The sequence below is a fragment of the Eurosta solidaginis genome, chromosome 1, assembly GCF_040869045.1.
Source record: "Eurosta solidaginis isolate ZX-2024a chromosome 1, ASM4086904v1, whole genome shotgun sequence".
Lineage (NCBI taxonomy): Eukaryota > Metazoa > Arthropoda > Insecta > Diptera > Tephritidae > Eurosta > Eurosta solidaginis.
The window spans coordinates 10,477,328-10,499,947 of NC_090319.1; the positions used below are offsets into that span (position 1 = coordinate 10,477,328).

The 22,620-nt window shown below is 34.4% G+C and overlaps 2 protein-coding genes across 6 annotated transcripts in view; one reads left to right on the top strand and one right to left on the bottom strand.

Annotated features, from left to right (window-relative positions):
- spn-E (spindle E) overlaps positions 1-20,853 on the top strand; it is an 86,658-nt gene extending 65,805 nt beyond the window's left edge. Inside the window, exons 4-18 of the mRNA XM_067779627.1 lie at positions 5,753-5,992; positions 6,070-6,186; positions 6,242-6,459; positions 6,531-6,685; positions 10,464-10,630; positions 10,687-11,017; positions 11,104-11,246; positions 12,990-13,591; positions 13,651-13,801; positions 13,874-14,098; positions 15,008-15,349; positions 16,736-17,305; positions 17,385-17,506; positions 19,911-20,129; positions 20,206-20,853. Coding sequence (XP_067635728.1) covers positions 5,753-5,992; positions 6,070-6,186; positions 6,242-6,459; positions 6,531-6,685; positions 10,464-10,630; positions 10,687-11,017; positions 11,104-11,246; positions 12,990-13,591; positions 13,651-13,801; positions 13,874-14,098; positions 15,008-15,349; positions 16,736-17,305; positions 17,385-17,506; positions 19,911-20,129; positions 20,206-20,344 — 3,741 coding nt within the window. The 3' untranslated portion in view covers positions 20,345-20,853. The remainder of the gene's footprint in view (positions 1-5,752; positions 5,993-6,069; positions 6,187-6,241; positions 6,460-6,530; positions 6,686-10,463; positions 10,631-10,686; positions 11,018-11,103; positions 11,247-12,989; positions 13,592-13,650; positions 13,802-13,873; positions 14,099-15,007; positions 15,350-16,735; positions 17,306-17,384; positions 17,507-19,910; positions 20,130-20,205) is intronic.
- The window catches only part of cv-d (crossveinless d), a 53,810-nt gene continuing 51,087 nt past the window's right edge, over positions 19,898-22,620 (bottom strand). For all 5 annotated transcript variants that reach the window (XM_067779639.1, XM_067779655.1, XM_067779648.1 and 2 more), the window contains exons 19-20: positions 21,032-21,389; positions 19,898-20,948 (exon numbers count right to left, since the gene is read on the bottom strand). In XM_067779639.1, coding sequence (XP_067635740.1) covers positions 20,765-20,948; positions 21,032-21,389 — 542 coding nt within the window. In that variant the 3' untranslated portion in view covers positions 19,898-20,764. The remainder of the gene's footprint in view (positions 20,949-21,031; positions 21,390-22,620) is intronic.

Consider the following 22,620-nt stretch of genomic DNA (forward strand, 5'->3'; position numbering starts at 1 on the left):
AGTACTAACTCGCCTCCCTTCAACTATAGGAACTAAACATTTGTCCTTGTATCTATTTACTAAACTTTTAAGCTCTGGGAGATTACGAGCTCCCATTAAAAGATGAGTATTAGATCCTTGTTGGTTAATTCCATCCAAAATAAAATCTATTAACTCCCTTTCACTTATATTGCCCTGTTTCGCCAGAGATTGCATTGCAAGGATATAAATATGCAAAGTCTCTTGTCGCCTATCCCAGCGTCTTTGTTCTAATTTCCGATAAATGTCATATTGCGTAGTAGTGATAGCAAACTCTGTGATAAGAGCTTTCTTCAATGAATCATAACTTAATGCCGTAGTTGTTGACAAAAACAGTTTGGCAGTTCCCGCCAACGAACGACGAAGACTAATAAGTTTAAAACGATCATCAGCATTAATCGTTCTCATGATTTCTTCAAAATCTTCCAGAAAATGTCTAATACTCTGAGCAGTGGCGTAGCGAAAGGGGGGCAGCGGGGGCAGTCCGCACCGCGTGTCACCTTTTTTGGGGTGACACCTACCCAGTTTCTCAACTTTAAGAACAATGTACAAACAAAAAAATTGCTGGCACAAAAATTTCTTTTTCTAGGATTACCCCACTAGCACTAGCTCAGCCTTATGTATAATACGAGGATTCCCGAAAATGAGTCTGACGCTGTCGTGGGTGATTCCCCGTCCCATACTCGCGATCTTTGACGTCTCAGTTGCAACATTTCTCATTTGTTTCGTGAAGTGTGTTGTGTTTGGTTGGCGTGAATTGTTAAATGTGTATTATTCTGTAGTTATAGATAATAAAAAGAAAAAATATATTTTACTGATTTTCAAATAATAAAGTCAATGGCGCATAATCATAGTCAAAATAAAATAGGTTTTACATTTAGTTTCAGTTTTTTTGACAGATAGCTCATAGAAAATTATGTCAAAAAGCTGCAACTAAATTTAAAATCTATTTTATTTTGACTATAATTATGCGCCAATATCTTCTGAGTTTGAAAGATATCGTTGAAATTTTGGCATAGGTCTACAAAACAATCCTCTCTATATAGAAACTATCCCCCCTCCGGGTTAGGGGAAAATAATATACATATGTATACGCAGTAGGTATACCGATAGTAAGAGGTGATCATAATACCAAAGGGAGTAGAGTGGCCGTGGTGTATCACCTGCGCGTCCCTATCACTGTCAATTAAAAACTGTACTGCTGGGAGCAAGACAAGCTAATCGTGACCTTATACAATGTATCGGAGATTCTTATATTCAGGCCTTGATCCTGCCTTGAAGATTTGGATGAATTGCGGGGTTGTGGTTTCGTATCGCATTTTGGATTGCTTGGTTTTTCCTTAATGCGATGAATTCACTTTCGTGCAAGCTGGCAATAAAGTATACTTAAAGAAGCTATGCAATCTCTTCTTCGTTGGATTTGGCAATGAAGCATTCTCTTTGGAGTAATGCAGTCTTCTTCGTTGGAAAGTTGGCATATAGTTTACTCTTGGTACGCCCACAAGGGTAAACTGTCTCTTTAATTATTGTAACCCAAGCATAAATGTTTCAAATACTCGTCTGCGGAAGGTCAAAAAAGAGTTGATCACATCCCAAAATTGTGAACGTTGTTTAAAATGTTCTAACCCGGTGAGAAAACTGAAGGTGAAACAGATGCCAATCGTTTGTTGATATCAGTTGATAATTATAAGAGTGGGTTTGTGTTTACTCTTCTTTTTGAAATGTTCGGAATTCCGTCAGGCTATGCTGAGCGATGGCATCTGATCTAGAGTAAATGTAATCAGTAGCTGCGATTATGAGGACGTCGAAGCAGTTATTCACAGCGAACAGAAATTTCAATCATGATGTGTTGGCAAGGTTGAATCGCAGCACCTCAATTGCGAAGCAGTTTTGTTTATTATTATTCCTGGTGCTTAGAACGGGTTGTTCACATCTCCTAATACTTGTATTATAATTATGAAATTGTATCATGTATCTGATGAGCCCTAGAATTAAAACATGTTGTAGATAAATATTTATGCTTGGATTAGAATAGTAATGGAATTCACGGTGGAGTTGCCTTGCAACCGGATGCCATTATCATTAAAATGGTGCAGCTTAAGTAGACTCCATATCATATCAAGATAAGACCATGTGATTGGAACGGCCGATTATAAGCTAATTTGGTACCAGTGATTCGGCTACGAAGTGTTGAGGTTGGCAACAGGGAGCCGATAGTTGGGACGTTGATCATGCAATTTGGCTCGTGTTTGACACCGTGGGGTTGAGTCTTCCGTTGACAGGTACTGACGTTAAGCATATTGAATAATTGTCTAGAAACCATAGAAAACGTAGAAAGTTTTCCAATTTATTGTCAAACGTTTTCTACACGCAACAACAAAATTCATTTGTGAAAATTTTTTTACGGTTTCTACATTTTCTAACCTCAAATTCGTAAGGGTATTCTTTTTGTCTAGATAGGGTAGAAGGTATAGAAAGCTTTCCATTTTACTGTCAGAAGTTTTCTACATGGGCACGTCTTCAGTTACGGACGCGACATACGTACGCATTTTTTAACTAAGAAGCCATAAATAATGTTCCAAAATCTCGCGAATATAATTAATCCATTGAAATTTGGCTGACCATTTCTAGTCGAGAAATGTTTGTACTGCAACGAACTATTATATATTTCAAAAGCAGATAAAATTCAAAAGAAAAATGCAAGGTAATTTGTATGCTTTTTTGTCTCTGCATATGCATCGTTGATGCACCAATAATACCAAAATAATCTTTAAAATTCGTATCTTGTTGGAAATAGAACTGATTTTAGATTTTCATCAAGTAATCCTTTATATATATCCGTAAACAAAAAAGTCAATAAAAGCGCTATACAAAATTAATGTATGTAACAATTTAAATTTTCGATATATTTTGTAAGATTTCTCTAACAGTTCCAAAAATAAATTAAGAGTTTATATACTGCTGAAAGCACGCCCTCTTTTTGACGACGTGTAAGCTTTGTTCGTTGAATAAACAGAAATAAAGTTATAAGCCATTATATGAATCAAGCTATGAAGGAGAGGATAGGGACGTGGCAAATATTAGTCAGCAATAAAGTTTGTTACTCGAACTTTCTAAAAGCATTATGAATTTTTAGTGCACGTTTGCTTATTATATTATTTGAGTTTTTGGGTAACGGACGCGACACAAAGTTTCATATAAATTTTTCCAATGTTAAATATTAGTCTAGAAAAATTTATATAATAGTGTAACGAATTTAGTGAAATTCTGCTTATTCCAAACCTTCTGCTAACGTTCGAATCGCTAAACTGTTGAATAAATAACTCCAATATTCAATAATGCAAAATGGTCTTTATTATACTACTTTGAGCGTAATTCACGATAACACTTAACTTCACAACTAATTGCGTGTTTAAATCAAACTGCTTAGTCATGCCTCAGCTTGCGCTTCTTTTATACTCTCGGTTTCCTCGTTCACCCATTTTTTTTAAGGTCTAGTAATTTCCTGAACTTCATTCTTGGTTACCAGCCATATACATGTATATTTGTAGTTTGTAGCCATATGCGTGTGTATATGTGAGTACTACTTCGGCTGATGATGACATGCGTTTGTGCGTATCTCTCTGCTGCCTTGTATGTACATATGTGTGCACATGATGATTGATTTGTTTACGTACATACGAGTGGCTGCTTAGTATCTGCTTAGTGATGCTAGTATCGCTTAGTGATGCAAATATTCGTCACAATAACAAATATACAGATCTGGGTTGAATAGCTCAACTATATGAAAAAAGAACGTTATATTTTGTTAGTAAAACAGCAAAATAAGCAAACCCGATAAAGCCTTTAAAAATAAAGCTGAGCAGAGCTCACACATTATATTAATTTTTTTCGCATAACGGTACCCTGTAACGGCATAAACTAATCGAGATAGATATAGACTTCTATATATCAAAATGATCTGAGCGAAAAAAGAAATTCATTTAGCCATGTCCGTCCGTCTGTCCATAAACACGATAACTTGAGTAAATTGAGGTATCTTAATGAAATTTGGTATGTAAGTTCCTGGGCACTCATCTCAGATCGCTATTTAAAATGAACGAAATCGGTCTATAACGCCCACTTTTTCGATATCGAAAATTTCGAAAAACCGAAAAATTGCGATAATTCATTACCAAAGACGCATAAAGCGATGAAACTTGGTAGGTAGGTTGACCTTATGACGCAAAATAGAAAATTAGTAATATTTTGGGCAATGGGCATGGCACCGCCCACTTTTAAAAGAAGGTAATTTAAAAGTTTTGCAAACTGTAATTTGGCCGTTGAAGATATCATGATGAAATTTGGCAGAAACGTTACCCCTATTACCATATGTGTGCTACATAAAAATTAGCAAAATTGGATGACGAACTTGCCCACTTTAAAAAAAAATTTTTTTTAAAAGTCAAATTTTAACAAAAAATTTAATATCTTTACGGTATATAAGTAAATTACGTCAAAAATCAACCCCAGTAATGACAAAAGACAAAAATGAAAGAAAATTTCAAAATGGGCGTGGCTCCGCCCTTTTTCATTTAATTTGTCTAGAATACTTTTAATGCCATAAGTCGAACAAAAATTTACCAATCCTTATGAAATTTGGTAAGGGCATAGCTTCTATGACGATAACTGTTGTCTGTGAAAATGGGTGAAATCGGTTGAAGCCACGCCCAGTTTTTATACACAGTCGACCGTCTGCCCTTTCGCTCGGCCGTTAACAAGATAACTTGAGCAAAAATCGATATATCTTTACTAAACGTACTTATCTGAACTCACTTTATCTTGGTATTAAAAATAGGCGAAATCCGAATATGGCCACGCCCACTTTTTCGATATCGAGAATTTCGAAAAATGAAAAAAATGCAATAATTCTATACCAAATACGAAAAAAGGGATGAAACATGGTGATTGGATTGATTTTTTGACGCAAAATATAACTTTAGAAAAAACCTTGTAAAACACCTGCCATATTAAGTAGAAGAAAATGAAAAAGTTCTGCAGGGCGAAACCAAATGCCCTTGGAATCATGGCAGGAATACTGTTCGTGGTATTACATATAAAAATAAATTAGCGGTACCCTACAGACGATGTTCTGGGTCACCCTGGCCCACATTTTGGTCGATATCTCGAAAACGCCCTCACATATACAACTAAGGGCCACTCCCTTTTAAAACCCTCATTAATACATTTAATTTGATACCCATATCGTACAAACACATTCTAGAATCACCCCTGGCCCACCTTTATGGCGATATCTCAAAAAGGCGTCCACCTATAGAACTATGATGGCCCACTCCCTTTTAAAATACTATTTAAAACTTTCCATTTGATACCCATGTCATACAAACACATTCCAGGGTTACTGTAGGTTCATTTTGCTACATGGTGGTTTTCCCTTATTTTGTCTCCAAAGCTCTCAGCTGAGTATGTAATGTTCGGTTACACCCGAACTTAGCCTTGCTTACTTGTTTGAAATCATATTTCTCTGTCCAGATTAAGAGGAACAATAAAACATTTTATTTCCACATCATAGAGATATTTAACCTTTAGTACGAAGTGACAGAAACAAAGTCTGACCACTTTTAATTTTCGGTTCATGGTGGACTTTATTTGGTTTCATGATTCGAAAATTAATTGTATTCCACACTGGGATTTTGATTACATTCAAAAAATAAATTACTATTATTTTTTCTAGGTTGGTTTACATGCCAGAACCACAGAAGACACTCGCTTACTTTACTGTACAACTGGTGTACTACTACAAAAACTGATCAAAGAAAAATCGCTCAAACAATTCACACATATAATACTTGATGAAGTGCATGAACGTGATCAAGAAATGGATTTTCTTTTGATTGTTATCAGAAAACTGCTATGCACAAATTCACGTGATGTTAAAGTTATACTTATGTCAGCTACCATAAATGCTGGAGAGGTAAACTCAAAACCCACTCATTGAGTGTCTTTTATCAAAAATATTAATATATATATTTTTTTTAATTCTGTGTTTAGTTCTCCGATTACTTTACTATTCGTCGCAATCCAGCACCAGTGCTACGTGTCGACTCACGTCGGCTCTTCCAAGTGCGCGAATTTTATTTATCAGATTTGGGGCGAATTAATAGCACAGTATGGATAATGGAATCTAATTTTTTTAAATCTCATTCATTGTTTTGCATTTTAGAACATCGATGTGGATATATCGGATCCTGGCATTTCGAAGGAAATGTATAATATTGCATTGAAATTGATTATAGTCATAGATAATATAGAAAAACAAGAAGCTGCAGTGTCAATAGAAAACATTCCAACACAACAAACTTCCATACTTATCTTTTTACCAGGCATAAATGAAATTGATCAAATGTGTACCAAATTACAATTGCTTAGTGAATCGGAAGAGTATGTGCTATATAAATGAAGTATTTCATAGAAGAAAACAATGAAAATTAATATTAATATACTCTCTACAGTAATAATGTAAAGTTGTTTCCCATACGTTTGCATTCAATGATCTCAACGCATGAACAAAACAAGGTATTTACTAATCCACCCGGCGGTTTTCGGAAAGTCATATTAGCTACAAACATAGCAGAAAGTTCAATTACAGTGCCAGACGTTAAATATGGTGAGTAAAAGTGAATGTTGATTATAATAAAAGGTGCACTGCACCTTAAACAATGGATCGTACTCAGACCTGTTAAATTTGAATTAGCATTAGTAATCAATTAATTAGATGCATATTTTAATGGGCAATGATTATTTCAATTGTTTTCCGTAAAAAGCAATTACTAATTGATTATCATTAGAAAAAAATCAAAAAAAAAAAAAAAAAAAAAAAAATCATGATTTTTTCCGATTATTGAAAAAACTCAAAAATAATCATAAGTAATCAAAAAGGGCGTTTTTGATTACTTTTGATTATTTTTGATTTTTTCGATAATTTTTTTATTTTTTTAATTTTTTTATATTGTTTTTTAATATTTTTTTGATTATTTTTCCGTTTTGTTGAAAGAAAAATTCTTGTTATTTGCATGCACGGAATAATTTCTACATACAAGTACATTTAAGGATGCAATATTAAATCGCAACCGCTCATCGAGGCAAATATATATGTACATGCAACATATAGGGCGAATGGTATATGAGCGTTGATCTAAACATATTCTCCGGCAAGTATATACACGTGCATAATTTGCTACACTCATTATATAAAATAATAACGATCCTCTATGGTCCATCCTTAAGTCAAGCCAATTTTGTTTTGTATGCAAAATTAATATATCCACTATTTTGGATTACGTTAAGGCTATGCACTGATTGTTTTGTAATCAAAGTTTATCATATTGTTCGCTTTATTTTAGTAATATTGGTTTCATATCATCGCCAATGTGGGGCAATGTTCTCCAACAAAAGGTGGGCTGAAAAAATTTGGATAAAAATGAGCTGTGATTCATGTACTAGCATGGACATTTGGAAAACACGAAGTGCTTTGAAAGAAACTGCTAAACTCTTCAACACGCCTTTAACTTCTTCTGCTCCTGTTGAGCGACTATTTTCTTTGCAGGAATTATAAATACTACAAGGCGTCAGTCTTTGTCGGACGTGTCATTCGAAACCTTAACTTTATTGAAAGCAAATGCAAATTTGTTATAATGACTAAAACAACTTTTAGATAATGAATATACATAAATACCTCTTATATTACTTTCTTTTAGGTTTTGATTTCCATCCAAATATTGTTATTTTTGGCAATGTTAATTTAATGAAACAATTTTTAATTGATGCAAATAATTATTAATTAGATACACATTTCATAACATCACTACTTCCTTTTAAAACATCAACTTGTGCAATTTTTATGTTTACAAAAACACATATATATAAAATTAATAAAAAATAAGATGAAATTACTAAAATTTACATTTTCTAACTGTACCATTGAGCATGTACACTAGATTGAGACGAAAATGAGAAAATATGGCTCACTATGCAAAACTTAAGATTTTATAGAAAATATCCTAGACGTAATCATAATGAAATAAAAAGAAGTTTTAATCTAATATACATGGACATATGTTAATAAATTTATCTGGGATATAACAACCTTTGGTTAGACAACTAATCATGATGATGAATGACAACTTAGAGGATCGCTCCAGTTGGTAGTGAAGATATGAACCATCAACCTACGTAGTATTACTCATACATATTGTTTGATCATATCGTGTTCTCATAAAACAATACGCACTCCCCAGGTATTCATCGGAAACACTTATAGACACGATAATTTGTAGGTGGGTATGTACCCATATGCCTAGATAAGCGCTCACGATATACCGGTACATCCTCCAATGTACTTGTATGTACAAAACAATCGGTGCATAGTCCATAATGTAATCCAAAAGAGTGGATATATTAATTTTGTATACAAAACAAAATTGGCTTGACTTAAGGATGGACCATAGAGGATCGTTATTATTTTATATAATGAGTGTAGCAAATTATGCACGTGTATATGCTTACCGGATAATATGTTTAGATCAACGCACATATACCATTAGCCCTATATGTTGCATGTATATATTTGCCTCGATAAGCGGTTACGATTTAATATTGCATCCTAAAATATACTTGTATGTAGAAATTATTCCGTGCATGCAACAAACAAGAATTTTTCTTTCAACAAAGAAAATAATCAAAAGTAATAAAAAAGATAAAAAAAAAAATCAAAAATAATCGAAAAAATCAAAAATAATCAAAAGTAATCAAGAAGGCATTTTTTGATTACTTTTGATTATTTTTGATTATTTTTTTTTGATTTTTTTTTTTTTTGATTTTTTTTTTTTTACCTACATTACCTACAAATTATCGTGTCTATAAGTGTTTCCGATTAATACCTGGGGAGTGCGTATTGTTTTATGAGAACACGATATGATCAAACAATATGTATGAGTAATACTACTTAGGTTGATGGTTCATATCTTCACTACCAACTGGAGCGATCCTCTAAGTTGTCATTCATCATCATGATTAGTTGTCTAACCAAAGGTTGTTATATCCCAGATAAATTTATTAACATATGTCCATGTATATTAGATTTAAACTTCTTTTTATTTCATTATGATTACGTCTAGGATATTTTCTATAAAATCTTAGGTTTTGCATAGTGAGCCATATTTTTAGTATTAACAACGGAAATTACAGAAAAGTGAGGCTTCGTCTCAATCTAATGTACATGCTCAATGGTACAGTTAGAAAATGTAAATTTTAGTAATTTCATGTTATTTTTTATTAATTTTATATATATGTGTTTTTGTAAACATAAAAATTGCACAAGTTGATGTTTTAAAAGGAAGTAGTGATGTTATGAAATGTGTATCCAATTAATAATTATTTGCATCAATTAAAAATTGTTTCATTAAATTAACATTGCCAAAATTAACAATATTTGGATGGAAATCAAAACCTAAAAGAAAGTAATATAAGAGGTATTTATGTATATTCATTATCTAAAAATTGTTTTAGTCATTATAACAAATTTGCATTTGCTTTCAATAAAATTAAGGTTTCGAATGAAACGTCCGACAAAGACTGACGCCTTGGAGTATTTATAATTCCTGCAAAGAAATAGTCGCTCAACAGGAGCAGAAGAAGTTAAAGGCGTGTTGAAGAGTTTAGCAGTTTCTTTCAAAGCACTTCGTGTTTTCCAAATGTCCATGCTAGTACATGAATCACCCAGATAGCTATACAGCTCATTTTTAGCCAAATTTTTTCAGCCCACCTTTTGTTGGAGAAAATTGCACCACACTGGCGATGATATGAAACCAATATTACTAAAATAAAGCGAACAATATGATAAACTTTGATTACAAAACAATCAGGGCATAGCCTTAACGTAATCTAAAATAGTGGATATATTAATTTTGTATACAAAACAAAATTGGCTTGACTTAAGGATGGACCATAGAGGATCGTTATTATTTTATATAATGAGTGTAGCAAATTATGCACGTGTATATACTTGCCGGAGAATATGTTTAGATCAACGCTTTTGTTTTTTTTTTTTTTTGGTTTTTTTTTTTTTAATCAATTAGTAATTGCTTTTTACGGAAAACAATTGAAATAATCAAAAGTAATCAAGGAGGCATTTTTTGATTACTTTTGATTATTTTTGATTTTTTTTTGATTTTTTTCAATAATCGTAAAAAATCATGATTTTTTTTGATTATTTTTTTAATTAATTGAAAAGTAATCATTAAAAATAGAAAATAATGGCAAGTAATCATTAAATGGCGTTTAAAGAAAATAATCAATGGATCGGCTAATCATTACCATTAGTAATCATTATTTAACAGGTCTGATCGTACTAAATATTATAGTTGCATAAATTTAATGTTTTACAGTTATTGATTTTTGTTTGACCAAATCACTTATCACTGATACTGCAACAAATTTTTCCTCGCTTCAATTGCATTGGGCATCACGCGCGAATTGTCGCCAGCGTTCTGGGCGTGCTGGTCGTGTTATGAATGGACGTGTCTATCGTATGGTTTCAAAAAACTTTTATGAGGTAAAAGCACATGTATTAATACAATAGCCCGTCTGCAATAATGTAATTCATTACAGCATTATATGGAAGAATTTGGCACAGCTGAAATGCTACGTTGCCCTCTGGAAACTGCCGTCCTTAAAGCTAAACTACTCGATATGGGTCCACCACCAGATATACTTGGTTTGGCTATGACACCACCAAATCTTTCCGATATACATAATACTGTATTAACTTTGAAAGAGGTTGGTGCACTTTTCACAACAGTTAATGGCGTTTATTCTATACAGGATGGTGATTTGAGCTTTATGGGACGTGTAATGGCTGGCATGCCGCTTGATATACGTCTAACACGTCTGATTTTGCTTGGCTATATATTTAGTTCTTTGGATGAGGCGATAATAATGGGTAAAATACATATTTTTTTAAAGATCTCCTTTATAAACAGAAGTTTAATATTTATATATTTTATTTTTATTATTAAAATTTTCCAGCTGCTGGACTAAGTGTACGCTCGATTTTCAAATCTAGCGTCGATCGTAGTGCTGGAAAAAGTGAAGCTGATGCGTACATAGAAAAACTCACCTGGGCAGATGGATCTGGTTCGGATTTGTTTGCCATTTTCAAAGCCTATAGCGTAGGTTGATTTGCATTCATTATGGTGATAACAACAATATGCCTCCAGCGGAGAATATTTAATTATTTTTAAACATTAAAAGAATGTAGGGGCAGTTTGGGATCAATTCGTGGCTGTTTCGAGACTATTACGAAACTCTTATCGTTTTCGTGTTTTATCGGCATATTGACTTGTAAGATCGCGGATTCGAATTGAGCTCAAGTCCTAACAATAATTTTTTTTAATTTTTTTTATCATTATTATTGTTATGATAAATGTCTATCTTTCCTTTCTTTTATTCTACTTTAAAAATTTGTTCAATTAAGAAAAAATGTATCATAACAATAATGATAAAAAAAAATTAATAGGCCTTGAGCTCGATTCGAATCCGCGGTCTTACAAGTCAATATGCCGATAAAACACGAAAACCATAAGAGTTTCGTAATAGTCTCGAAACAGCCACGAAGCTCCTCAGGTTTAATGTGGCCATATAAATCGTTCCCGAGATGGTCGGGCTAGTAACTTAATGGTGCTGTCTTACCGGAGCGTACCGGGTCTGCATACGGCAAAGGACCATCAACATCGATAACACTCCCTAAAACCTTCGGGAGTGCCCTTATCGCTACACAAAAAACAACAACAACAATTTCGGGATAATTTCCAGATGTTGTTGTATTAACGATAAAGATATTCGCCGCAGGTTTTTGGGAGTGGTATCGATGTTGATGGCCTTTGCCGGTTATAGATCCGGTACCTTTCGGTAACAAAGCATCATTAATAGTACCAACCATTTCGGGAACGATTAATATGACCACATTCTAGGCTATCCCGCCCCATTATTTTGGGACTGTTTTGAAATTGTTTTCTTTGTCCTTCGGGAACTATTTCAGATAATATTTGGATTGTATTCGGAATCATTTCGGGACTTTTCTACGATAATTTCAAGATTGTTTTGTATCTTGTAACGTATAAATAAAATTTAACTTTTGAACTCAACGTAATTTTAGAAATTATATTGTCCGTGCGAATGGACGCTGGAAAAGGCTAGTTAACTTAACTATCTGTTTCCAATGTTATTTTGTTGTTTGAATCACCCTAGTATAAATAATCACACATTATAATTTATATTAATTTATAACATTTATTCAGGGATGCACCTTAACGTTAAGCTAATCGTTTATCAAAAAATTTCCACCGTTTCCGTTGAAACACTTCGAAATATTATCGATAAAGAAATTATTAAGATAAATTGTATCTCGTTTTTAACCGAAACGAAAAGCTTTCGTTAACGTTAAAAACGTTAACAAAAACGTGATACTTTATGTTTGAATTGTGCTGGCAATGCTATAGCCATGGTGAAGCCGTAAGGTGGCAACAACGAGCGCACATACACACACAAACTCTATGTAATTTGTTTGTGTAATTCGTTGGTGGTAATGTCAAAAATACTCTGAGAAATGTTTGTACTGTCAAAATTCATGAGAAAAGTTGCAATCAGCTTGGCTAATGCTTTCACCTTTAATGACTCCGCCATCAATCAGCTTTGCCAGCATAGTTTGAAATTAATAATCAACATAAACGATTTGATTTCGTTTTGATATGGCAGAAAACGAAACGAAATCATTTCGTTAATTTGACGATCTTAACGTTAATAAACGAAACGAAATGACTTCGTTTCGTTTATTAACGTTGATTATCGTAACGAAATGATATCGTTTCGTTGGTTAAGCATGCCTGCATTTATTTATTGTTTTTTTATTTAAGACTTGGGTTTCCTTTCGAGAACAACACAACATAAACGACGAAGAAGTTGAAAATAATTGGGCAGAACGTTATTACGTTAATTTACGTTCAATGAAGGAAATGCATCTGCTAGTAACTGAGTTGCGTGAACGTCTACAAAATTATGGCATTCGTGAACATAATGCCTATCAACGTGTATGTTGGATGGATCACGAAAAAGCGATTGTATGGAAAATAATTATAGCAGGAGCATTTTATCCCAATTATTTTACACGTTCCAATTTGAATGATACTGAACGTGAACGCGGCATATATCACACACTTTGCGGCAATGATCCATGTTCCACAGTATATTTTACTGGTTTCAATGCACGTCACATTGGACAATTATATACTGGATCAATTAAAGAACTCTTTCGTGCTGTACATATACATCCGCGAAATATTGAAGTACGTTTTCAAACTGGCACAGAACGGGTTTTTGTAACATTTAAAAAAGAGGAAGATGATGAAGATGATGGTGGTAGATTGAAGCTATATGTACCTGGACGTGTATTGCCTGAAATCTATAAAGCAGTGCGTTTGCGTATGCTTAATATGCGTACAACAATACGTGTTATGGAGTAAGTGCTTTTATAAAATATTTTCTAATTCATCAATAATGTACTTTTTCTTTTGAAAGCCCACGTAATGAAGTGAGATACGCCGAGGAAAGGCGCATAGGCACTATGGTTGAAGGAGTTTGGCGTCCAAATAAGAAACCAATTAAAAATCCCGAATTGATTGTATTGCCTTCAGTGTTTCAGAAAATGATACGTGGCTATATTACACATGTAAGAAAGTTGCTACATATTTTTTTTTTTGCAGTTACATAATTGTAATACTTGTAAAAATTGCTATTTTAGATTGAAAACTGCAGTAAGTTTTATTTTCAACCACTTTCTGAAATGGAACGTTTACGTGAAATTCATGCACTTTTGAATAATCCTGAAGATTTGGAGCGTGGGCGTTTCAAAAGCCCTGCCGCCATATCGAGGGGTATGATGGTGTCGGCTCCTTTTGAAAATAAATATCATCGCGCTAGGATATTGAAAGTATTAACAGCTGCACGACAGCATTGTCAATTTAAGGTAAGCGAAAGTGATTTAGATTCTCGTCGCTTATTACGCTAAAGAGTTGAACACCTCATCATATGGCTGCGAAGACAAAAATAGCATATTAAAAAATTTCGGCAGTTATTTTTTTGTATGTACATATTTAATTAGCGAAACAGGCTCATATTGCTTTACACAATTATTTTGTTGTTTTACTTATTTTTTATAATTTTTAAAACAACATGAATGAGTTACATAAAAGTAAGCAAATAAGGTTCATATGGCTGCGAAGACAAAAATAGCATATTAAAAAATTTCGGCAGTTATTTTTTTGTATGTACATATTTAATTAGCGAGACAGGCTCATATTGCTTTACACAATTATTTTGTTGTTTTATTTATTTTTTATAATTTTTAAAACAACATGAATGAGTTACATAAACTTAAGCAAATAAGGTTCGAAATCTTTTTCGAAAAAGTTCAAAAACCCGAGAAGCTTTCAAATATTTCATAGAAATTTCGGTAATTTTACTTTGAGTTTTAGTTTAATAAAGAATAAGTCTTAGCTGTCTTCAAATTTGCATTAACTTTTGACAATATTTCTTTCGAAGTGTGTTTCTGATGTTTTGCCACATAAAAAATAAAATTGCTTTAAAATTGTCAAAAATGAATGCGAATTTTCGGAGATTGGCCTAAAGAGCTGCATACTAAATCGATCGATGATCGATTTTAGCAATTTTTGAAAATGTTGAATTATGAGTATATTTTTGGTTAAACGATTTTTAAGGTTTTCTTCAACTTAACGAAAATAAACAATAAAACAAACGAAAATAACTGATAAAGTTTCTTAATTTTTATCGCTAATTTCTTCCTCATAACTATCTGAACATATTACAAGATCGATACATAATTTTATATTTTTTTCGTATTCAATTTGCACCACAGGTATTCTTTGTGGATTATGGCAATACTGACGTAGTCGATTTTGAACATTTACGTCGCTTTTCCTATCGTTGTGAATCTTTGATCGATATACCACCACGTATGTTTGAGTGTCGCTTAGCTATGGTCGAACCATCATCGGTTAAATGTCCAAGCGGCAAATGGCCTGATGAGGCAATGGAATTAATGCAAGAAACTGCCGATGCTGGGGTTGTAGAAATTGAATGTTTCTCATTGGTTGCCAGTGTTGCTAATGTGATAATTAGAACAGCTGTTGGCACATTAAATGATATACTTGTAGAGAAAGGATTGGCGCATAAATCAGATGAGAATTATATGTCCAAGGTAAGGTAGCTAATAGCCTGGAAGGATCTACTGGCTATATCGCACGTCTTATTGTAAACAGATGTAAATCAAAATTGTTTCTGCGATCTTTCCGGATATTTCGGAATTGATTACCGTATAAACTCTGTACTACTTAGCAGGGACGGAAACTATTATTCGTTTTATAATATAATTCCTTGCAAAACTATTAATTTTGGACTTTTAATATATTTGGATCAAGATAAAAATTATTTTTCGATTTTTATTACCTGAGTCCGATAGAACTAGTTAAATTCGAACTTTTAAAAATAAAAGTCCGCAAATAAAAGTTAAGTCCGGACTTTTATTTTTAAGGCCAAAAATAAAAGTCCTGCTTGATAACAAAGAAACGGCTTATTCGAAACAAAAAAATTTTTTTAACTCGGATAAGCCGTTTCTTTGTTATCAAGCCGGACTTTTATTTTGGTCTTAAAAAATAAAAGTTCGGCTTTAACTTTTATTTCCGGACTTTTATTTTTAAAAGTTCGAGTTTAACTAGTTCTATCGGACTCAAAAAATAAAAATACAGATTTTACTTTTATGTGTGGACTTTTATGGAAAAAGTTCGAAAAATAAAAAGGATGCATGATTCGACATGATATTGCTATAGGGATACCTGAGAACATTTTCACCTAGGACAATTCGGACTTCTTCGACTCCGAAAAAAAAAGAATTATTATTTTCCGTCCCTGCTATTAAGGGATTATTTCGGGACTATTTCGGAATGATTTTGGGACTAATTTGTGAATGTTTTTGGAGCGTTTAATGCCAATTTCAGGATAATTTGTAATTATTTTAGAATAGCATTGGCATCGTTTTAGATATTAGTTCGATACCACTTCTAAATCGATTTAAGGATCCTTTGGGTATAATTTAAGGGCAATTGCGGTATTGGATAAGGAATGTTACGGGAGCATTTTGGATTAATTTCAAGCTTATTTTGGTAGAATTTTGCGCATAATTTCGCGAAAGGTTCAGGATTATTTCAAAACTATCCCCGGATCATTTCATGCCTATCTCGGGAATATATTGGGATTGTTTTTGTCATCGGGTCAAGCGACTGTTACGGTATAATTACGGGACAAAGTTGGAATTTCGTTAAATAGGGTTACACTGAAACGACAGCCCTTGGTCGGGAAAAATTCCGAGTCGCTCCGGTACATAGAACCGGCTGCCTTGGGAAGCGTTGGAATTTCGTTCCGTTACCATTGTTATTATTATATAGGGACTAGCTTGTGCTTTTGTTGGACAAAATTAAATATTATTGAAACATTTTTTAATTGCCATTTTTTAAATGAATTCTAGTATTTTCCAGCTGCTTTGTGCCTAATTTTTTCAAAACTAATAAATTTACTTTCTAATTGTAAGGCCGATCATGATTTTCGTTTACGAAAACAATCTGTTGCAACACGTTTCTTGGATGAAGATCATTCTAAACAAAATGAAGAATACTTACGTTCTATACAACCAGAAAATGATATGGAAGTTGATCCACCGCCACGTGAATATTGCACACGTACCATACAGCTACGTGGTCCATACAGTGCGCTTGAGACAAAAATTTTTTCAGCCGTACGCATTGGCACTTGGAAAAGTGTAGGCGTTGAACGTGATTCGGTGAATTCCGTGTTAATCGACACGGATCCTCAAGATGTCCATGAACGTCTAATAGTTGCTGCTAGTATAACGGAAGCACAAAACGCCGAAACTCTTACAGCACGCGCCACCACATTGATGCCGAATATACATGGTTTTGGTGCGTTAATGACTCTACTATTCTGTCCTACTATGCAAATTAAAAGAAATGTAAATAAGACAAAATATGTTGCAATATTAGCGGGTTTGGGCTACGATAAAGAAACATACAAACCACTTTATGAAGAGCATGACATAGTGCTGAATTTGGATTGTGACATTCTGAAAGATGATTTGGAGCTGGTGAGTGTCAAAGAAACTTTTTGTAAATTATAAACTTTACACATGTCACATTCAATTATTATTTTTGTTTTTGGTACAGATCAATCATTTGCGTTATTGCATGGATTCAATGTTGTATACTGATCCTAGTGATGAACGTCCAACGATTCAACCGAATATGCGCGCTGATTTATCAGCTAAAATTAAAAACCTAATTATACGGTAATTAAATACTTTTCGAACGTAACTTCTTAGGCCCACTTGCAGTACTTTTTAATTCATAGTCGATTTAGACCTAGTTTCCATATAACGATATTATCTTCAACAACTCATAATCGTTAATTATATAACTCGATTTCCCACATACATTTTTCTTCTTGATAATCCGTAATTATGATCAAATTTTAGAGATGCAGTAATCTCTAATTGGAATCACAAAATAAAAAGAAACGTGAAAATTTTACAGAAAATAATGTAGATCCAATGGTTAGAACATATGTAAACATGTAGATTATCTATTGACGATTTATTGTGGATTAAGGCATGTGTAACAAAGCACCATTAATGTACTAGCCCGATCAGCTCGGGGTTAACTGGGAAGATCACGGAGATAGTCGATTTCATGAAGCGGCATAACATCCGCATCGCTGCGATTCAAGAGACTAAACTCACAGCAAGATCTGCTCTGCAGACGTGTTCTGGGTATAATGTCCACAGAAAAGATCGCGAGAGTAACCTGTCGCTTTCCACCTTGTCATCCCCGAAAAATGGAAAATGGGCAAGGTGGTCCCGCTACTAAAGCCTGGGAAACCAGCTAACATAGGAGATCCCTATCGCCTGATATCTTTCCTATCGCCAGTAGCCAAGGCACTTGAAGCCATTCTGCTCTCCTATTTCAAAGCAAATTTGCAACTAGCCTATCATCAGCATGGCTTTAGAAAACCCACCATAGAACAGTACTCGTTGCGCTAGACCTATCAAAAGCTTTTGATACGGTCAACCATGGCACGTTACTGCAAGGCCTGGAAAGGTCTACCCTTCCCCCATGTCTTAAAAGGTGGACCGCAAATTATCTGTGTGGTCGGCAGGCATCGGTGCAATTTAGGAACGCAACATCCAAAGCAAGAAGAATTAAACAAGGGGTGCCACAGGGTGGTGTCCTATCCCCACTTTTGTTTAACTTCTACATATCAAAGCTACCTTCGCCACCTGAAGGAGTTACTATCGTTTCCTACGCCGATGACTGCACAATAATGGCCACAGGCCCAGGCCCAGGCCCAGACCCAGGCTCACAGATCGATGAGCTTTGCAACAAAATAAACGGCTACCTCCCTGATCTCTCCAGTTTTTTGCCTCGCGGAAACCTGACATTATCACCGACTAAATCATCGGCGACCTTATTTACAACATGGAGTCCAAAATGTCGACCATTTTGAACATCCACGTCAATGACACTACGCTACGGACTGTCTTATACCCCAAAATTTTGGGTGCGACGTTTTATCAGGGTCTACATTTTGGTGAGCATGCAGCCGCAATTGTACCGAAAATCGAGAGCCGCAAGAAAATCCTCAAATCTATTGCTGGCAGTACATGGGGTAAAGATAAAGAAACGCTCATTACCACCCCCGATATGATCGCCAAGCCTAAAGACTACTCACTGGAAGAAGCTACAGGCCTGCCAAAATACCGCCCTCAGAACCGCCACGGGTTGTCATCTTATGTCCCCAGAACAGCATCTACATAATAAGGCGAGAATAAAAATGCTAACCAAACAGTTCCTGTTGAATACCCAAGACATCTGATTGATGAGCCAACACCGCCCAGGGGTTTAAGGAGTCATCTCGGTAAGCATTATGAGGAAATACGGCACCTGAGAACACAGCCCTATGAAGCCAAAAAACACAAGCAGGTTTTCAGCGAACTCCACAAACAGGCGTCGGACCTCTATGCCAGGAATTGCCCGGTGAATCCTATACTCAAAGAACAATACCCTAAACTTGCAGAAGAGAAACGCACACTCCCTAGGGAAACGCGAGTCACTCTAGCTCAACTTCGATCTGCATACTGTAACAGGTTAAATTCTTACCTATCCAGAATCAAGCCCGACATGCAAAACATATGTCCTGCTTGTAATGTGTCCCAACATGACACCAACCATCTCTTCAACTGTATTGTTGAACCAACGCCTCTATAACCCCTCTCATTATGTATGGTCCACCCCTGTACAGTACAACAGTAAGCTTCCATCCCGCCCCCCATCCCCTAGTTCCATGAGGAACTTGGGGTCGCCAGAGCCTCGTGTGCTAAATATGTGTGTGATATATTCATATTTGTAACAGGATTCAACTCGCGAATGTGAGGTTGACAATCGGCTTGTTGAAGCTTTGTAGCTATAAAGCTTTGTATCGCGCTTATCAACCTCTTGAATCCCTCGTGCATAAACGTAGTTTTTAAAGTATACACATTTACTCCGTTACGCTATTACACTATGCTTTAGCGCTTCCACGCTAGACTGATTTTACTTTACGTTTTTTTCTTCTAGATTTTGTAAAAATAAGAATAAATTTCATTCATATTTTTTAATACTTTGACACTGTATAATTTACTTACTTTCTTCTTTCAGGCTCTTAAATAAGAACCGCAAATACATTGAAACTCATGTGGATAGTTTTGATAATGTTTGGCTACCACTCGATCCAGAGGATGTCATTGAAACTGAACCGATCTACGGACATCGTTCACTGTTTCCTTTGCATACGGCACTCAGATTGTACGATGAGAAATTTGATCGTATACATGCATTGGGTGTACATTGTCAGGAACTGCATCGTTTACGTCAATTGTGAGTTTACTACATTTTTAATCCCTAATTAATAAAAATTAATTTAAATTTTAACTCTATTATTATTTTCAAATAGTGATGGCGCTATACAACCGCTTACTTGTCAACTGTGTAATCAAACATTGGAAAATATTGTGCAACTGCGTATACATTTACTTTCACAATTACATCGCGATCGGGAGTATCAGATACGATTCAAAATGCCACGTACTTAGACATATGGTGATAATAGGAAAATGATTTCAATGTAACTTCGTTTACATCATGTTAAAAATGGAATATAAGTTTTAAGTTTTTTTCTTTTTTTTCTTTAATACTTATACATGCCAATTTTTATGCATATAGGTATTTTACTTGACAGAACGAAGAAATTTTATGAACGGATCATATATTTAAATTTCTTTGCACACATGTTTATGAAAACTACATTATTATTATTATTATTTTTTTTTTGTTATCTTATGGTAATATAGTACTAGAATTAGACATATGAAATACGATTTTATTGTAACTTCTCATTAATTTGTTTTCATGTTTTTTGTTTATTTGTATTAAAAAGTGTGCAAATCTGCATTCATATATGCAAATATATGTAAAAGTTTATACTGCTGCTTATCTATATACATGTTTTTGTATTAATTCGACGTACAGAGCGTATAATTTTGCATTGGATTTAATGGTTTGCTGCACAGGCCACACATTTTACTTTTGTACAGTCCATAAATTTCAAAATTCAACACATTGGACATATCAAATTGTATTGTCGAATGCATTTGCGCATTTTCAACTATGAGTATATTATGTTCGGTTAATTCGACGCTGAAAAGGTAAAACAAAAAAAAAAAAAAAAAAAACAATTTAGAAATTAATAAATTATAATATTACTCATAGGTTATACTCACTGGTACTCATATGCGCTCACATCCTCTGGATATCGATAGGAGCGCTCACGTAAATTGACGACTTTCTCGTTATTATTTATTGTTATATTGATTGGTTCATGATCCTGTAGCTTTGTATAATTACTAACCGGTCTAAATGTAAAATAATGCTGTCCTATATAAACACGTAGGCCATAATTCGAACTTAAACCGTTTTCCGGTGAGGCCAATAAAAATATAGCCATTTCAGGCATTACCGAACAATCGGCAGCCAACAGCGTCTGACAGTGTTTCGCCACTGTTACTTTCGTAAACTCACTCAAATTGATTAAATAATCGTCAAAGGTGTTAATCATGCCATTTATAATCGAGCATGAGCCTGAAAGAATTAAATGAACGTATTGAAAAAAAAAAATGCTTTTAAAGGCTCGCGCTGATTTTATTTTACATGAATTTAAACGTGTGGTTTTCAGCTAGTGAAATAATTATTCGCGCCCTCTTGTTATTGTTAGCAATATCGGAGAGGCTATTGTTAATTTGCGCATTTGAAAAAATATATTTTGAAAACAAACGCCCATGCGCATACTGTTTAAGCAAAAGATTTACAAAGTTTAAATTTTCTATTAAATAAATAAATGCAAGGCGCGATAACCTCCGAAGAGATTTAAGGCCGAGCTTCGCTTCTAATTTGCTTCGTGTTCCGAACGGTATCTGGAAGGCAGATGAGTTTTCACTGAGACTTTTCATGGCAGAAATACACTCGGAGTGTTTGCCAAATCACTGCCGAGGGGTGACCTCGCTTAGAAAAACATGCTTCTTATTCAAGGTTCGAAACGAGCTCAAGGCCAGAACAATAATTACAATTGAAAAATTGTATTTTGTTTTTGGGATAGTAAGTAGAAAATTTTTCAGACAACCTGCCATAGCTGCGCAGATAGATCCATTTCGAAGGGTGCTAAGCCTTCATCAGTACGCTTCAATTATAGAAAAAATAAAAAAAAAAACAATAATCATTACAAAAAATTATTGTTCTGGACTTGAGCTCGTTTCGAACCTTGAATCCTTTATCAATAGGCCGATAAAACAAAAACAATTGTTAATAAACCATGAGCACTTGGGAATTGTCAAAAAAAGTAATTGACAATAAACAAATCCAACATTATCAGTGTCTTGCAACAGATGGCGCAACGCTGAATAAATATAGTTGGTAAGAAGGAATAGAAGTAGCAATTTGTGAGTCAAACAAACCACCGTTGTATAGCTAAATGGTTAGCGCAGCGTGCCTAAAGCGTACTGATAATGAAGGCTTAGCACTAGGGCGGGTCGATTTAAAAATCGCTCATTCTAGGGATCAAAATAAGAAACTTTGCCGAAGGAACCATACCTCTAAAACGAATTCTGATGTCCCCCCTTTGGGTCGAACTTTTGGGTAGGGACAATTTCAATTCTACCTGCTGTGTCTTGTGGTGGCTTAAAAAAACAACACAAGCAATTTTACGATCTGCAATTGTGTCATTTTTTAAAACGGTTGAAAAAAAAAACCCACACTATTATGTTCACGACATGCAAATGCATCACAGTGATGCCTTGGTTTTAAAAGGGGGTTGTAA